The sequence below is a fragment of the Zonotrichia leucophrys genome, chromosome 18 (genome assembly GCF_028769735.1).
Source record: "Zonotrichia leucophrys gambelii isolate GWCS_2022_RI chromosome 18, RI_Zleu_2.0, whole genome shotgun sequence".
Lineage (NCBI taxonomy): Eukaryota > Metazoa > Chordata > Aves > Passeriformes > Passerellidae > Zonotrichia > Zonotrichia leucophrys.
In genome coordinates, this window is record NC_088187.1 from 5,886,435 (window position 1) to 5,902,032 (window position 15,598).

The window sequence follows — 15,598 nt, forward strand, 5'->3', positions numbered from 1 at the left end:
AGGAATAACCAGCTGGAAATCCTGGGAGCCTTCAGGATGTCAGCAACTGCAGGGCTGCAGCTCTGAACGCAGGTAAATGTTCTTTGCTGTCTCTACATCAAAGCAGGCATTTTGTTAGCAGACAAGATACAGCAGTTTGGTTTTTTAAAGCTGTTGGAAGAGCAGAGATCTGTGTTGTTTTTTGGGGTTTTTTTCGTGTCTCACCTTAGAGTTTGCACTAGCTTTGCTTGGAATTAAGTTGGAAGAAATCAGAGGTGATAGTTTTCTACTAAGAAAATTACCTCAAGCATTGAGTTCTATTTACAAATAGAGGTAAATAATCAATTTTTCCCCATTTCCTCTGTCTTTTTGTTGATGTGTTTCAGTACAACAAGGGAGAGGTAGAAAGATTGCGCAGTTCATTGCAGATCCATTGACTTCCTTCCTGCTGTTTGCTGTCACAGCTTGTGTTTCTGTGGTTGTATCTCTTTTTTTCCTGGTTATAGCAAGGAGAGAGAGTGCAGGTTTGATTCCTGGTGTATCATCACTCCACAAGCAGAGAGTGACTTCAGCATCTGACCAGAGAGAATATTTACCTGTGCACTGGGACTCACCTGAACACTGTGACCTGTGCTCCCTTGACCTTGCTCAATCAAGAGCTTGATCCTGCAGAGTTGAACAGAGTGGAAAATATTTTTACAGGGATCATTTTGTACTCTTGGAGGATAGAAACCTTGGAAAAATCCATTAAACTACTGCTGTTTTGAAAATCTTGCTGCTTGAAAAGGGTCCGTTTTGTTCTGTGTAACCTGAACATGGGAAGCAGTGCTCTTGGGGTGTGGCTTGCAGGAATGGTGGTGAGGAAATTCTGGGAAGAGTTGGAATTGCTTTCTCCAACAGGAAGTGACTCAGAGGCTTGGAGAAATGGCCAAGGGCATCCTGTACCAGCCACAGTGTGTCCAGCAGGACCAGGAGAGTGCCAGTCCGTCTCTGTGGGCACCTTGAATCCAACATGACAAGACAAACTTTGAGGGGCTGGAGCATGCCCAGGGAAGGGAATGGAGCTGGGAAGGGTCTGGAGCTCCAGGAGTGGCTGAGGGAGTTGGGAAGGGGCTCAGCCTGGAGAACAGGAGGCTCAGGGAGGCCCTTGTGGCTCTGCACCACTCCTGACAGGAGGGGACAGCCGGGGGTCTTGGGCTCTGCTCCAGGGAACAGGGACAGGAGGAGAGGGAATGGCCTCAGGTGTGCCAGGAGAGGTTTAGATTGGATATTAGGGATAATTTCTTCAGCTGTCAGGCATTGGAAGGGGCTGCCCAGGGTTGTGGTGGAGTCCCCTCCCTGGAAGTGTAAAAACATGTGGATGTGGTGCTTGAGGCCATGGTTTGATGATGAACGAGGTGCTGCTGAAGTGATGGCTGGACTCTGCGATCTTAGAGCTCTTTCCAACCTTAATGATTTTGTGATTCTGTAAATCATAGAAGTCCTAGGTGAAGTAAAAATAGTAGTACACAGTGTAACTCTGGAGGAAAACTTTTGGCCTGCATGTGGCCTGCTAGACAGCTGTTTCTTGTTTTGTGAGGGCTGGTTGGCTGTGGTGGTGGTGAAGGGGCCTCACAGTGATGAGAACTTAACTGCAGAGCCAAGTGCTTGGATTAAATCTGGTGACGGATAGCAGCACATAAATAATTCTGTCCTTGGCCTCACACCCATTCACCAGTGCAGCAAGGAACAAGGGCTGCTGTGAGCTCAAATTTTTCTGGAGTTGTTGTGTAGGTGCTTTTCCCAATGTCCATTTTGGCTGTGATCTATGGAATGCCAAGGGCTGTGCATCTGGGAACCCTCCTGGACTTCAGTTCCATACACAGGCCTGGTGGTGGAATGATGACATCCTTTAAAAAATTGTTTTGAGGACACCATCACCATTACCGCTTTAAAGCTGGGATGATTTGCAATAAAGATGGCTATCCTTATGGGTAGATGAACTTATTTACAACCAGAAAGCTCTCTTTCGCTGTCTTTTTTCTTCTTGGAGAGCAGCCTTACATAGGATGAGTCCTGTTTAGATTCCCTCAAAACATAAGGTAGTACCTACCACCTTTGCTCAGCTGAAATCTGGGCCATCCTGGTTTCAAAGATGGTCTGGACTTCATATAACCATTAACATGCAACTGAACAAACCCAGTGGTCACAATTGAGAGGACCATAAATCAAGAAACTCCATAATTTCAGCTCTGGTGTTGAGGATTACCCTAATCTGTGAAAAAGTTATTTATTTCAGAGTTAGTTTTGGTTTCTTCTGAATCATTCTCTCTCCCATATTCTTTACTGTAAAAGTTCTCAGAGAAGTAGATGCTATAATGGTTGATGATTAGAATTATGTGTTAAGTTAGCAGAACCTTTAAAAGACAATTTATGTAGGGTGGATATTTCTGCAGCACATTTTCAGGCAGTTTTGGTCACACAGCCCTGGTGGTGATGAGCATTAGTGAATTCCAGAGGCACCATAACCCCCACCCCTCTTTGTTGTAGTGAGGCAGGGTAGTCTGTAATGAACCTGTGTAGCAAAATCACAGCTAAACTGCACTTAAAGGGGCTCCTCTGCCTCCAGTTAGAAGGATATGTCGGCAAGGAATAGAAACATGGAGTCAAAAGTCTTTTTCAGGATGAAACTCAAGGTTTGGAGTGCACAGCTGAAGCTGTGGAAGGCTGCTGGGGAGCACAGTTTGCTTTGGCTCTCCTCAGGCTTTGCTTCATTTGAGTCTGTTGTTTCACTTACAGTACATTTCCATGTGATCTGTGCTGGATGGAAATTCCTGGCATTTCTCAGGATGTTCGTTTTTCCCGGTCACATTCCTTGTTCATCAGCTGAGTAGAAACAAATCATCCTGTTTGCTTCCCAGGGGCAGCCTGAGCTTCTGTATTTGTTGAATTTGTAGAAAATCCAGCTTCAGATGATGGATTGACATAATTGAAACTATCCTTAGAAACCTACTGAGGTTGAAATCAATAGACCAATATTTAAGTGAGCTACAAAGTGGCCTGAGTAAAAACAGGAAGAAACTTGGTGCATAAAGTTTACAAATAATGAGAATAGGAGCAGGCTGTGAAGAGATTTTGTGATGAGGGTTTGTAGTTAATTGTGTCAATTTTAATCCTGGGCCATGTCAAGTCCCATGTCCTCCTGAGCTGTATAAACATTGCTGTGAGAAAGGGAAAATCTTCCAACACAATGTAACTGCCCAATGTAACAGAGGCTGGGGTTTTAGGTGTGTGAACAAAACAGACTCAAAGGATAATAGAAGAAATCCCTGAACCCCAACAGCCATCCTGTGCTTGCAGCTCATATAAAGGACATCCCAAGGTGCCCTGTCCCTCCTCAGAGCCATCCCCCAGGCTGTGTTTGGCAGGTCGGGCCTCTGTGCCCCGTGGGTGTACATGGAGGATGCTCAGCCCTGGGCATGGAGGCGGTGGTTGCTGGAGCCCTGGCAGGTGATCCAGGTGCTCCAGCTGTCCCAGGAGGGGCTGCGGATGCTTTGCTTTGGCAACTGCCTTGGAATGAGCTGGGGAACACCTTGGTATGAGAACTGACTCTGTCACCACCCCTGTGTCCTAACACAAGCTGTGATTTGCTAATGTTGTAAAATGTAAAATCCTTTTCTTACAAGATGTCATTTTGTTCCTGCTTATTTCCAGATGCTCTCAATATTTTGTGCTGACAAAAAGTTCACTTTATGTTCATTGTCTCCCAGGTAAACGCAAAGCGCTGAAGTTAAATTTTGCAAATCCACCTTTCAAGTCCACAGCAAGATTTACTCTAAATACTTCTGGAGTTCCTTTCCAAAATCCACACATGTGAGTATAAAGCCAATGGCACAACTAGTGGAACAACTTTGAAATTAATTAGCCAACACCCAGTGTTAGTTAAATGCAATTTGATTAGTCTAGTTATTTGTCAGTTTGTTTAAATCTCTCAGTTTTGAGTCACTGTAAAATATTTTTTCCCAGAATTAAAAAGAAGGTTAAATTGGGATCTTCTTGGTTTACACTGGAGTTAATGCTTTCCAGAATTGATTGAATTGAGTATTGTAGCTGATAATGCTAGATACACCTATAATTAATGTCTAGACTGATTCACTGTTGTTTTCCTGTATCTTTATTCAGCTTATTATATTTTGTTAGAATTTCTTGTTTCTGTGTTACTTGTGAAACTCATAACTGTGATAGAATTGTTTTCAGCACTAAAACAGGCAAAGGTTGAGGATTATCATTTTAGCAGCAGGGAGATGTTAGGGCAGTTACGCAGAGATTAGGTCTCAGTGAATTTTCTAGCCAGTTTAGCCCCAGGACATCCCTGTCCAAAGTCTGACAGCAAGTGTGGCACAGAGCTGTTCCTGACTCTAATAAATACCAGGGTACATCAGCACCAAAAAGATCAGCTTTGTATCCTCAGATCCACCAATCTAGCTGGACAGTGCTGCTCTGCAGCCAGTCCTTGTGGCAGATGCAGCAAGCATGTAAAACATGTCCCACATTTTTCTTGTCGAAGGTCTCAGGGGTTTTGTCAGTGTCAGGTCTCAGAATCTGCAGCTGCAGCCTCCCTGCTGCCTGGGCTCTCTGAGTGTCCCTGTCACAGGCTGCTCCTGCTTGGCTCTGCATGGCACTGCCTCTCTCCTGGAGCTCAGGGCGTTCTGCTTCCCCAGGACGTACCTGCTGGGCTCTGTTCCTGGGAGCTTTGGGAATTTTCAAACAAGCTTTTATCAAGTCAGCAACATGTTTCTGATGAGTTACTGATGGTAATTACAATATAGAGAAGTTTTATAGAGTACTTTAGATTATTCTTAAGATCTTGAGTGACCTGTCCAGCAAGTTCTCTTCTTTCCTTCTCTCTCCTTTCTGAAATAGAGTATTTTTATTGGTTATAGAGTTCACATTTAGAGACTTAGTTTTTCTGTCTCAACACATCATCAAACTCTTGTTAAGATTTTCTGCAAAACCCCTTCTGGGGCTCTTTCGTCTCTCTGACCTTGTTAGTTCATTGAATAAAGGACTTAGTCTCAGCTAGTGAGTCCCCACCATCAGCCATCTATAGGGATTTGAATTTTCTGTGCTTATCTGTGTGGATTTCTGTCTCAGATTCACTGGAAGTCACAGTGGCTCCTGTCTAGTACAGAAGAGCTTTCGTTGTTAGTCTGTGACATCTTAAATTTCATGTTTGTGCAAGTGATTGTCAACACTGTGCAAGACAGGTGCTGCTCTTTCTCTGTGGGAGCTGCAGTTGTTGGCAGGGATTGGATCCTGGGCTGGTTAATGGTCTGAGGCTTGCAGGGTTCTGGGTTGGATGTGTTAGCTGTTCAAGTGCCACAATTGATGGTGATGTGTCTGTGCTAAAGCTTTCCTGGGAGGCTGCAGGCTGTAATGGCCATTTCTGTTTGGAAGAGATGGATGCTGTTGGCTTGGTTGCTTTCTCTGTGGTGAGGCTGGCTGAGCTTGGGTGCAGCAAATTGTCCTCGTTTCCTCTGTGTGGCCTTAGCAGATGCTGTTCCTCAAAAGCAGTGTTGACATCTTCTCATCATCACGCTTCTGTCCAGTGTTTGTTTGGCAGCTGATGTATCTCTGTCTCCTGCCTTCTTCCCTGAGATGCTGCAATGACTTTTCCTCAGTAGGCTAGAAACCTTTCCTAGACTTTGGATTTGAGCTGGATGTTTCAGACCTCCTCTCCCAGACGAGTTCCTGATGAAGTGTGTTTGTGTTCACCAAGACACTTCTCAGCCTGGGTGTCCTCCTGAAATGAGCACTGGCTCCACACTGCTGGGGATTGTCCTGCTGCAGATGGGTGGATCTGAAGATACAGAGAGGTTTCATTTCTCACATGAAATTTGGAGTTCTGTGGTTTGGATCCACCAATCCAGGGGTATCCTGTTGCTTCTGCCTGGGATGGTGTGTTGAGCAGCAGAGAGCAAGGCAGGGGTTTGGAAGGAAGGTCCATTCTGGTTCTGTGACTGCACGTGATGGAGGAGGTGTGTTTGTGTCTTGTTTGGTTCAGCTGGAACTGCTGCCACCAAATCTTCTTGAGAATTGCAAAGAGATTTTCATCTAGGCAAGATGTGTGTCCTGCCTGTCTGTAGGGCATCCAGCACAGTTGTAAACATAATTTTACATGTGACCTGTACAGGATAAGGCAGAATAGAGCCTCAGTTACAGACAGAAGTTGGGGAGTATAATTCATACTTGAAAGGATGCAGTCTAGAAAAGAGGTGAGAGTTGTACTGGTGGAAGGATGGAGTCTAGAGAACAGGTAAGAGTTGTACTGATGGAAGGATGGAGCCTAGAGAAGAGGTGAGAGTTGTACTGGTGGCTGATGGCTGGTCAGGCAGTGAGGCTGTGTGATCACCATGCTGTGCAGGCTGGGGAGCAGTTGAGGCTGTGGAGATCTGCCAGGTTAGCCCACAGCTCCTGTGAGTTGTTCAGGCTGACTTTGTCACTTAGGCCAGATTAACAGCTGCTAACTTTGTTTTCCCTGCAGCAGACCTTGCAGAGGCTGGAGGACACAAGCCATGGTTAGGGCGAGCTCTTCAAATTCCAACCCATTATACCAACTGGAAAGCATCCCACCTTTTACCTCATCTGTCCTGTGTCCAAGTAGGATTTAGGTCACAAACAAAATTAGATTAGTCCGTTATCTATGTGGAAGCTTTACAGAGCTGGTTGCCTTTGCTAAAAGGAAATTCAGATCACACTACTAGGAGTGATGTGAGGTGTGATTGTGACTGTGCATGACAGGATTTCTGACTGGGCTGTGCTGCCCATTGCACTTGAAACCAAGATGGAAACCATTTGGCTGTAGATGAGATTTTTGGTTGTCTGGAAAGCTTTGTATTCTTGTGCAGTGGTACCTGGATGTTGAGGATTTAGATTGATCTGCCAGGAAATGGGCAAGCACAGAGGATGTTGTTTGGCACGTGGTTGGCAGCATGCTGCTTTCTGAGTGTTCTGTCTGCTGGCTGGGAAGTCTCTTGACTCTCAGAGTTGCCACCTCTTGAGAACCTGATTACCAGAGCATTGCAGTTCACCTGGAAAGGTGACAGAATGAACTCATCTCTCTTACTGTACAAATCTGATGTTTGAAGTGCCTGGTGTCCAGTTGAACTCCACAGTCTCCCTATAGCTTGTGAGTGTCTTCCTGGATTTATTGGGATTTAAGCTTTCCAGAGCTGTCCTGCATGGAGCTTCTCCTTGTGATACCTGGGAGAGTCACACACTTCCCAGAGAGCTGCCCCAGGAGTGTGTTGGATGTTCTGCTGGATTCTTCAAAAGCCAGTGGAGGTCCAGTTGCACATCAGACTGTGCTGCTTCCTTTTTTTCTGTTCAGGGACTGTTATTCCTGGAGAGGTTTTTTCTGGCTGTTCCAAAGCCTCTCTGAGGTGTCTGTTGCTCTTTTAATCTCCTCTTAGGCTTTCCCATACCCTTCTGGCATGTGGGGTCAGGCTCTGTAGCTGCATAGCCTGCAGCTGGTGGACTTTTTTAGGAAGTAACCTGAGAGAGTTCCTACCATTTTTGAAAAAAACCCCAAAGGGGAATATTCTAAACTGGCATGCTTCCTACTACTCATGTGAATTTTCCTGTAAATATTTCTCTGTCTCTTCCTCATTTCTGTAATTGTCACCTCACATCTTTATTATTACTGATTTTTGTTACCTTTCTGCTGTGTGATACCTTCCTGTGGCAGGGAGTGCTGCCTGGAAGCCTTGGAGGCAATATTCAGAGTCAAAGGTACCAAGAATTTGAATTTTTTTCTGTGACTGATTCTGTCCTGTTTCCTGAAAGTTGCAGAATCTGGATATAATCACTTGTATTTTCAAGTCAGCACAAATAAAATGCACCCTCTAAAGCCTCAGCAGAGACATCTCAGTGACTGAGGGAGCCTGTGGTAACCAGGCTTTCCCTTCTCATATAAATATCACTGTGGGTTCAGTGCTGGAACAATGTTTCTTCTGTAATTTTTTCAGGAGCAGTTTTTGCAAATTGATGAATTTTGTCTTGTGTTTAACCTTCCTCTTCCTTCCAAGAGTTTGGGAGTTCATTTGGCCAGTGATCTCTGCAAGACAGAGATGATGTGGTCTGTAACACACTTGAGTATCTCTGGCTTTGAGCAGGTCACTGCTTCAGAGACGGTGCTGCCAGAGTTAGTGTGAGATTTTCACCGAATGTGCTGCTTTAAGGTCTGCTTTATTCTTTTTTTTTAAACTTTCTAAGTTTTTAGTATTTCTTAAGTGCAAATCCTCTCTGCAAAGGAGCTTTTTGCTGTCTGCAGCTTCCAAATTAAACTTCTCCAGCAGCTTCCACATCCCTTGGAGCTTCAGTGCCCTGGTAGGACCGTTCTCTTCTTTCTGTAAGGGTTTGATATCCCGGCACTCTGCTTCTGACTTTAGTCCTTCTGTGTCTGGAACCAAAATTTGCACCTTGTATATCTCCATTAAGCCAATTCACATTAATTTTTCAAGGGTGTTGATCACCTGCTTTCCTGCCACACTGCAGGGCTCCTCAGAACTTCTGAAAACTGGTGAGCCACCCTTGGGCGGCTAAATCAAATCCAGATGTTATGTAATGACCTGACTCCCATGGGTTCCAGGTGCTTCACAGGTGCTGAGTGATTGAGCTGTGCAATTATGAATTGTTGCACAAATCTCTGCATTCTCCCTCCTGTGGATGGGACATGCTGACTTTTGGAAGAGGCAGAGGTTAGGCAGAGAGTTCATCAGGGATCTCTGGTCTGTGATCACAGGTAGCTCTGTGCTACCTGTCCCACCTGGGCATGGTTGGGAGCTGCTGTCCTGGTTCTTGTGCACACAGCCATGGTCAGAGCTCCTCATTTGGGGGCAGAATTTGAACCTTGCAGCTCAACCCTCTCAGTGTGATGCATAACAGGACCCCCACCCAGGGCTGGGGCTGGCCTGTCCCCTCCATGGTGGGAAGAGCAGTGATGGGTGAGAGGATGGGGATGGTACCAGGTCACCTTCCAAACACTGAGACCTGGCCTGTCCTGCCCAGACAGGGACAGCAGCTGGGAACTGGAGTGACAGAGGAGCTGTGGTGGCAGAGACATTGGGTTATCCAAGGTGGGAGAGGCTGGAGGCTTCTGTGCCCGTCCCTGCGGGCCCTCGTGGCAACACAGCCATCCTTGGCCACTGAGCTGGGACACAGATGTCTCACACACCAAGGCATGAACCTCCTGCAGTTCCTAATTCAAGGTGCAATGGTTGATGCTTGGGCTGCCTCCTCAGGGCTGTTTTCCATGGCATGTTGGGCAAAAGAACGTGGGATTGGGGTAGTGGCAGAGCTGGGTTAACTGTAAAGGTATTTTTAAGTGTTGTCCTCACTTTTCCAGGGACATTAAGGTGGTGTCTGGGGTAAGTCACTCAAGAGCAGTGGTTTTGAGTTGACTACCAGATTTTTTCCTACTGAGTTGAGTGGTGTGGATGGGGGTGAGGTATTCTGGGTCAGTGGGGATGACAAAGGTAGAGCAAGGAGCTGGAAATGTTCATTTTCAAACTCAACTTGACTTCATTGAACATGAAACCTCCATCAGTGTGGCCTGCTGGGACACAGAGTGTCTGGACAGAAGAGCAAAGCTGGGGATGTCCCCTTGAGTAGGAGTTTCCTATGGGCTTTCCTTCTCATGCCTGGCTTTTGGTGAGCTGTGTTGCCTCCCCTTCATCCTGGTGGCTTGTTTCAAAGCAGGGAATGTAGGTTGAGGAGTTTCAGAGTTGACATCAGCTCTTGCCTTCATGCTGTTGTGTTACCAGAAGCAAAGTTTTCTCCCCTTCTTTCCTTCCCTTTATTTTGAGGTGCTGCATCCACCCCCAAGGACAGCTGCACACATGCTGGCTTCCTATGGTGGTGTTTGGAGAAGAAAATGGGATGAAGCAGAATGTTATGTGTAACATCTCTGAATACATGTGTGTAAATATATTTGTGTGTACACACAGGTTTGGTCCCCAGCCATTTTTTTGATAAATATCTTTTTAAAATAATTATTTACAAGTAGCAAAGTGGAACATGGCTTATGCATTGGGCTGAGCTTGGTGCCTGTGTGTCTGTGCTGTGTTGAGCAGCTGGTGGAGCTGGGCTCTGGCCCTGAGGGGCTGCCAGTGTCACTGTTCATCTGACAGGGTCAGGCAAGGACCACCACAGTTTGTATCTGATTGGACTCCAACCCTTTGACTCCAGATGGAAAACCATGTTCCTGCAGGATACCCCTGTAAACCAGCTCTCAGAATAAACTCTGCTCATTGCTGCTGTACTTGGGATCCCCCATTTCATCAGAGCAGGACTGGCACCTCCTTTATCTCTTCAGACTTTAATCAGCACCTCTTAGTTAAATGTCTTTTGTTTTCCCCTGGCTATGGAAAAGTGAGTCAACTCTTCTGCTTTGTGGGTTCAAACTGAAGGAATCAGTCATTGCTTTTATCTTCTGTGCACATTGAGGAATGGAGAATAAAGAGAGAAGAGTCTTCAGATTCAAAGACTGCACTGACCCCATGGGTCTTGGTTGACAACTTCTGTCCTCATTCTTTGCACAAATGAATGACTTCCAGCAAGTGCCATGGAAATCTTGGGTCTGAATGGACAGGATTCACACAGGAAAATCAGCTGTTGAACAGAGTGGTCATGGAAAGTATCTTGTGGTGGACAGGATGGATGTGATGGAGGTGGGGGTTGGCCTGTGGGACTGAACTGGTTTTGCTTTTCTGCTTGTTTGGGGAACAGGCTCCTGAAAGGGACTCCAATTATCTGGGTTTGCTGGGTATTGTGTCTGTGAAAACTACGGACATCCTTGATATCAGGTGGATGTTCTTGCCTCATACCACAAACACCTTTCCATTTTGGGAAACCAGTAAAAAGAGAGCAAACCATAGCATAAACTGAGTTGGAAAGGACTCACAAAGAATCAATGAGTCTCCTGGCCCTGTACCCTGCAAAAATCCTCCCCTCTGCTTGGGATTCTTGTCCAAATGTTCCTTGAGCTCTGGCAGCCTTGGGGCTGTCACCATTCCCTGCAGAGCCTTTTCAGTGCCCCACCACCCTCTGGAAGAGAAACTTTTTCTTATATCCAGCCTAAATCCAAATGGCCAAACCAGTCTCTAGTGGATTATGGCAACGTTAAACACTCTTCTTTGTTGAGCCTGTTTTAATTCCTTCCTTCCTTCCTAAGATGAGCTTGGAATAAATCCAGGTGAGCAAATGGTCCTTCATGCCTGGCATAAGTGGTGCCTTTGCAGAGACAAGTGTGGATCAGTTGGAAGTGATTCTTTCTGATATCTCTTGTTCCAGCAGTGTGAAGGTGGTTGTCCTCTCTGAGGAGCACAGGGGCTTTGCTATAGCATAGCTTCTATTCTTTTCTCTCTAATATTCTAGGTGGATATTTCACACCAGAGAAAAGGGAAAAGGTGGTTGTCTAGGAACACTGGTTTAGCTCCTTACAGCACTCTCAATTTTCTGTTAGCATCCTTGCAGAGCTTACAACAAACCAGCTCTTGGCTCTGAAGGGTCAGTGAGAGCACCGTGCCCCAGCAGCCATCACAGAAGAGCCCAGCATGGAAAATCTCACCATACTATTGGAGCCTGGGAATCTTCACCTGATCTGCACAAATCTTTTGTTTTAGAGAAGGGACGTTTTAAATAAAAGTCAAATTTGGTCTGCTTGGTCTTGTTACGAGCTCTTTTGGTCACCACATTGAAGTAGCTGCATCTCTGAATAAGCAGTCTCTGTCTTGCAGTCAGGTGCTTTCTGTGTCTCCCATCTGTCCTTGTCTGCCACAGAAAGAAATACATGACCAGGTGCATTCTTGGCAGTGAATTTCAGGTTATTTCAGGCTGTGATGCTGCCCGGAGTTTGTGAGATACTGTTTGGTTGTATTTTTTTCTAAGTTCCAAAAGAGAAGTTGGACTTTTCCACACTTGGGTTGTAATTTTTTTGTCCTACAGCAGTTTAAATTAGAAAAATCACTTCTTTCGAGTATTTAAACTGGAACCATTTCTTATATTTGAATTAGTGGTGCTCAGTATCTGCCCCTCTCAGGTGGTTCCCACAAGGAGCTGAGCAGAGCCCCTGATTCCTGTGCTGGCTGCAGTGGTCAGTGGTGCAAGGATCCAGGACTTGTTCTCCACACAGTGCTTAGCAGAAATGCCTCTCACCCAAGCTCCTCCAACTGCTCTTGAGAGAACAGGTCCTCATGTTGAGAAAGATTTCTAGAGCTGGACAGCTTGAGGGACTCTGAGATCCAGAATACACTTTTTGTTCCTAGAGAGGTCTCATGGTGCAGTGTGGTGATTAACTCTTCTCAGTTGTAGTGCTCTGGAGGGAATAAGTAAGGATGTAGTTGTTCAATTCCTGCAGAATTATTTGGGAGAGGGGATCTGATGAATGGCAAGACCACCAGTCTTAGATTGGTGGATTCAGGATGGAAGCTCGATTTTAAATTTTTTTAAGGGAAATAAAGTTGTTGGTAAGATCTGTCTTAGCACAAGAAAAGCAGAGCAGGGATGGACAATGTGCCTTGAGGGAAGTAGCATGTCACTAATATGCAGGTATTTGGCTAATAAGTTAATAATGCATGTTTCTAATTGTAGTCATAATACAGTTGGAAATAATAATTCTCATTGCTGTAAGAAAACAAATTGCTTGACTTAATCTGTTAAAATGAGTTCAAATCATTGGGTGCTGCTTTGCCCCCAAGGAGGGGAGGTAGCTTAGGTGGAAACTGGAAGGAAAAGACCTGGCTGTGATTTGTGCTGCTGAGTGCTCAGTGGGCAGTGTGACTAGCTGAGTATTGTGTTGTACGTTATTGTGTCATGTGATAACAGCACCATGTTTTCCTGTCATTTCCACAACTTTTCCTGGCTGAAGTGACACACAAGCAACCCCGGGTAGTAATCACATTGTCCCGTTCAGTTTCAAAAGGAGAGAAGCGGACCTCATCCAGAAACTGTCCAGCAGGCTACAGTAAGCTTTCCTGTCTGTTAGCCATTGTCAAATCTTCTCCATCCCCCAAAAATGGCATCTCTGAAAGTAATGAAATTGTCTCCAGAATAGTGTCATTCCATGGGGTGATTGCTGTGTAATAATGATTTTGCAAACTATTTATGGTCTGTATTGAGGTTATTTTGTTGATTCTTATGGCTGTGCTCTTGTCTCTGTTTGCTGTTTTCTCTCTCAGGGAGCTGCCCATGACCTAGGAGAGGAAATAAAAAGAATCAGCATTCTCGGAAGGGTTATTTAAATTAATTAGCTCACAGTTTTCCTGTATTATCCTGAAGTTCTTGAATCCAGTTTAAGCTTTAAAATCCCAGCAGTGGTGGGTTCAGTGAATGTGCTGCAGTCTGACTCATGGCTGAATCAAAATGAGTTTGAGATCAATGTGCTCAGTTAAATTCAGCTCAATCTTCACCACTGTGGCTGGAGAGGTTTCCTTCATGTAAGGGCAGAGTTAATCAAAATCCATTATAACTCAGTACTTTACCAGGGGAGCTTAATACAAAATATTGACATTTTAAAAGCCTCAGCCAAGCCCCATTGAATCCAGGGAGACTCTGAGCATGTGCTGGGCTGAGACTTGTGAACTCTGGAAGGGCTGTGCCATCTTCCACTTTCTGTTCTTATCTTTATCTTAACATTTTGGAGGAGCATAAAAAGCCAGAGCAGTGCTAGGTTGAATTTCAGCCTCTTGGTCACAAGGAAAGGGAGCAAATGTGTTTTCCTTTAATCTGGGTAGGTCACAGGTGCAAAACTATTGCCTTCCTTTGCCACATTTTCTGTATCTCTTCTTCATGTCTAGGAACCTATTCCTGAATGTAATGGAGCCTCAGGACAGCTTACATGGATCAGAGCAAACACAAATTAGTTCTGCCACTCTTGCAAGGATGCTGTTTGTTTATGAAAAGCAATAATTTCTTCTTTTGAGAATCCAAAAACTTTGTGACAGCACCAACATTTCCACCTCCCTAGAAAAAAAACAGGAACGTTTCTTTTGGAGACTTTTTCTAATGAAATTCAAACTAGGGTTGATATGGTTTTAGCATTGCCCTGCAGAGTCTGAAAATGGTTTTAGAAATGACACAGACTTTGAGACAGAGGAAACAAAGCTCTCCAAAATCTCTCCAGGATGCCTGAGAGTCTTGGTAGGAACATGTCAGCCACTAAACTGTGTTTGTACTCTGAAGTTTCACAGTGTCATTTGAACCCTGCAGTTTGCCTGGAAGTTTTTTTGTTAGGATTTACATTTTAGCTTTGGCTGATGGACCACAAATCAGTTTTTATAATGTCAGCCTTTTTACCAAGCGTGTGGAGAAACAGAATATATTCTCATTAACCCTAGTGAAAATAGGAGCTTTAGTGAAAGACTTCTGAGCAGAGTGCAGCACCAGGCAGGCTTGGGAAGCACAGCTGGTTTGCTTGGATCTTTCTGCTTCTGCAGATTTTATTCATGTCAGGTGTACCATCGAATATGTCAGATTTTGGGCTCCTTTGAGTCCTGCAGAGCTCCCAGCAAAGTGAAACAGAGGAGATAGGCAGCTACCTACATCCTTTTGGCCTTGCTTCATGTCTGTTGACTTTCAATTTTGCTTAAAAAACCCCACCACCTTTTCTCTTCTTCTTTCAACATTCCTCCTTTTCCATGCCAAGGAAATGCTTGTTTTTAAAAGTTGTGGCCTCCCTGCAGCTGGTTGTTAACAGCAGGGCTCGGGGATAATCAGGCTCAGTTCACAGCCTGTCAGGGAGCTTCCCAAGGTGTCTGTGGGTCTGCACAGGAGATTTTGGGGTCCGCAGACCTTGCCATGTGTGCCCAGCTGTGCTGCTTGTGGCGAGCAGCCCCGTGGCCGTGGCGGCGGTGCCTGGCGCCAGCGCCCGCCCGCCTCCTGCCAAGCTGGACACAGCTCTGACAAAGGACAACTGTTTGCAGGAGTTGTTGTCCTGCTTGGTGCTCCTAATCCCTGGGATAACTGCTGTGACAAGCATAGTAACCATCTGCAGTGAGGCTGACACATTGGTGCCTTTCAAGTGCAAGGATCGCAGCCACTTCCTCGGCCCCTTTTTTCTTGGCTTTGCAAAAATTTTCAAAAGCAAGATGGGGAGTTGGAAGCTCAAGCCCTGGATGAGTTGTCAGGAGTTGTAGTCACTCTAAGGTGACCTTTGGAAATGCTACTTTTAACTGTTTGAAGAGTATCAAGCCCACTTCAGCTATTTATACTATTTTTTAAATCATATATGAAGCCCCACAAGTCCATCTTACACATGCTGGGCATTTGGAGAATATATGTCAAATTTTGCCCAACATTCCCAGCCTTAGAGAAGGTTAGATTTCACAGTCTAAAAACAAAATGGTAGCAGAAGGCACGTGTCTGCTGACTTCTGTGCAAACTCTGATGTGCACTAATCCCAGGGACTGGGCATTAACTTCTTTTTACCTTCACTAGAGCCTGGGCTGTGTGGTTGTCCTGCTGTTCCCTGAAACAGGCTTCTGTAGTATCCAGAGCACCAGGATGTAGTACAGGCTTTAGGCAGGCTTTTTGCATTTGGAGGCACATCCACCCTATGGATTTATGTGCTCATACATCTGCA

General features: G+C 45.2%; 1 protein-coding gene across 4 annotated transcripts in view; it reads left to right on the forward strand.

Moving 5' to 3' along the window:
- The window catches only part of MAP2K4 (mitogen-activated protein kinase kinase 4), a 65,682-nt gene that overhangs the window by 20,458 nt on the left and 29,626 nt on the right, over positions 1–15,598 (forward strand). For 2 of the 4 annotated variants that reach the window (XM_064728420.1, XM_064728419.1), the window contains exons 2-3: positions 3,729–3,831; positions 12,887–12,982. In XM_064728420.1, the coding sequence (XP_064584490.1) occupies positions 3,729–3,831; positions 12,887–12,982 (199 nt within the window). The remainder of the gene's footprint in view (positions 1–3,728; positions 3,832–12,886; positions 12,983–15,598) is intronic. The other 2 variants (XM_064728422.1, XM_064728421.1) reach the window with 1 other exon arrangement.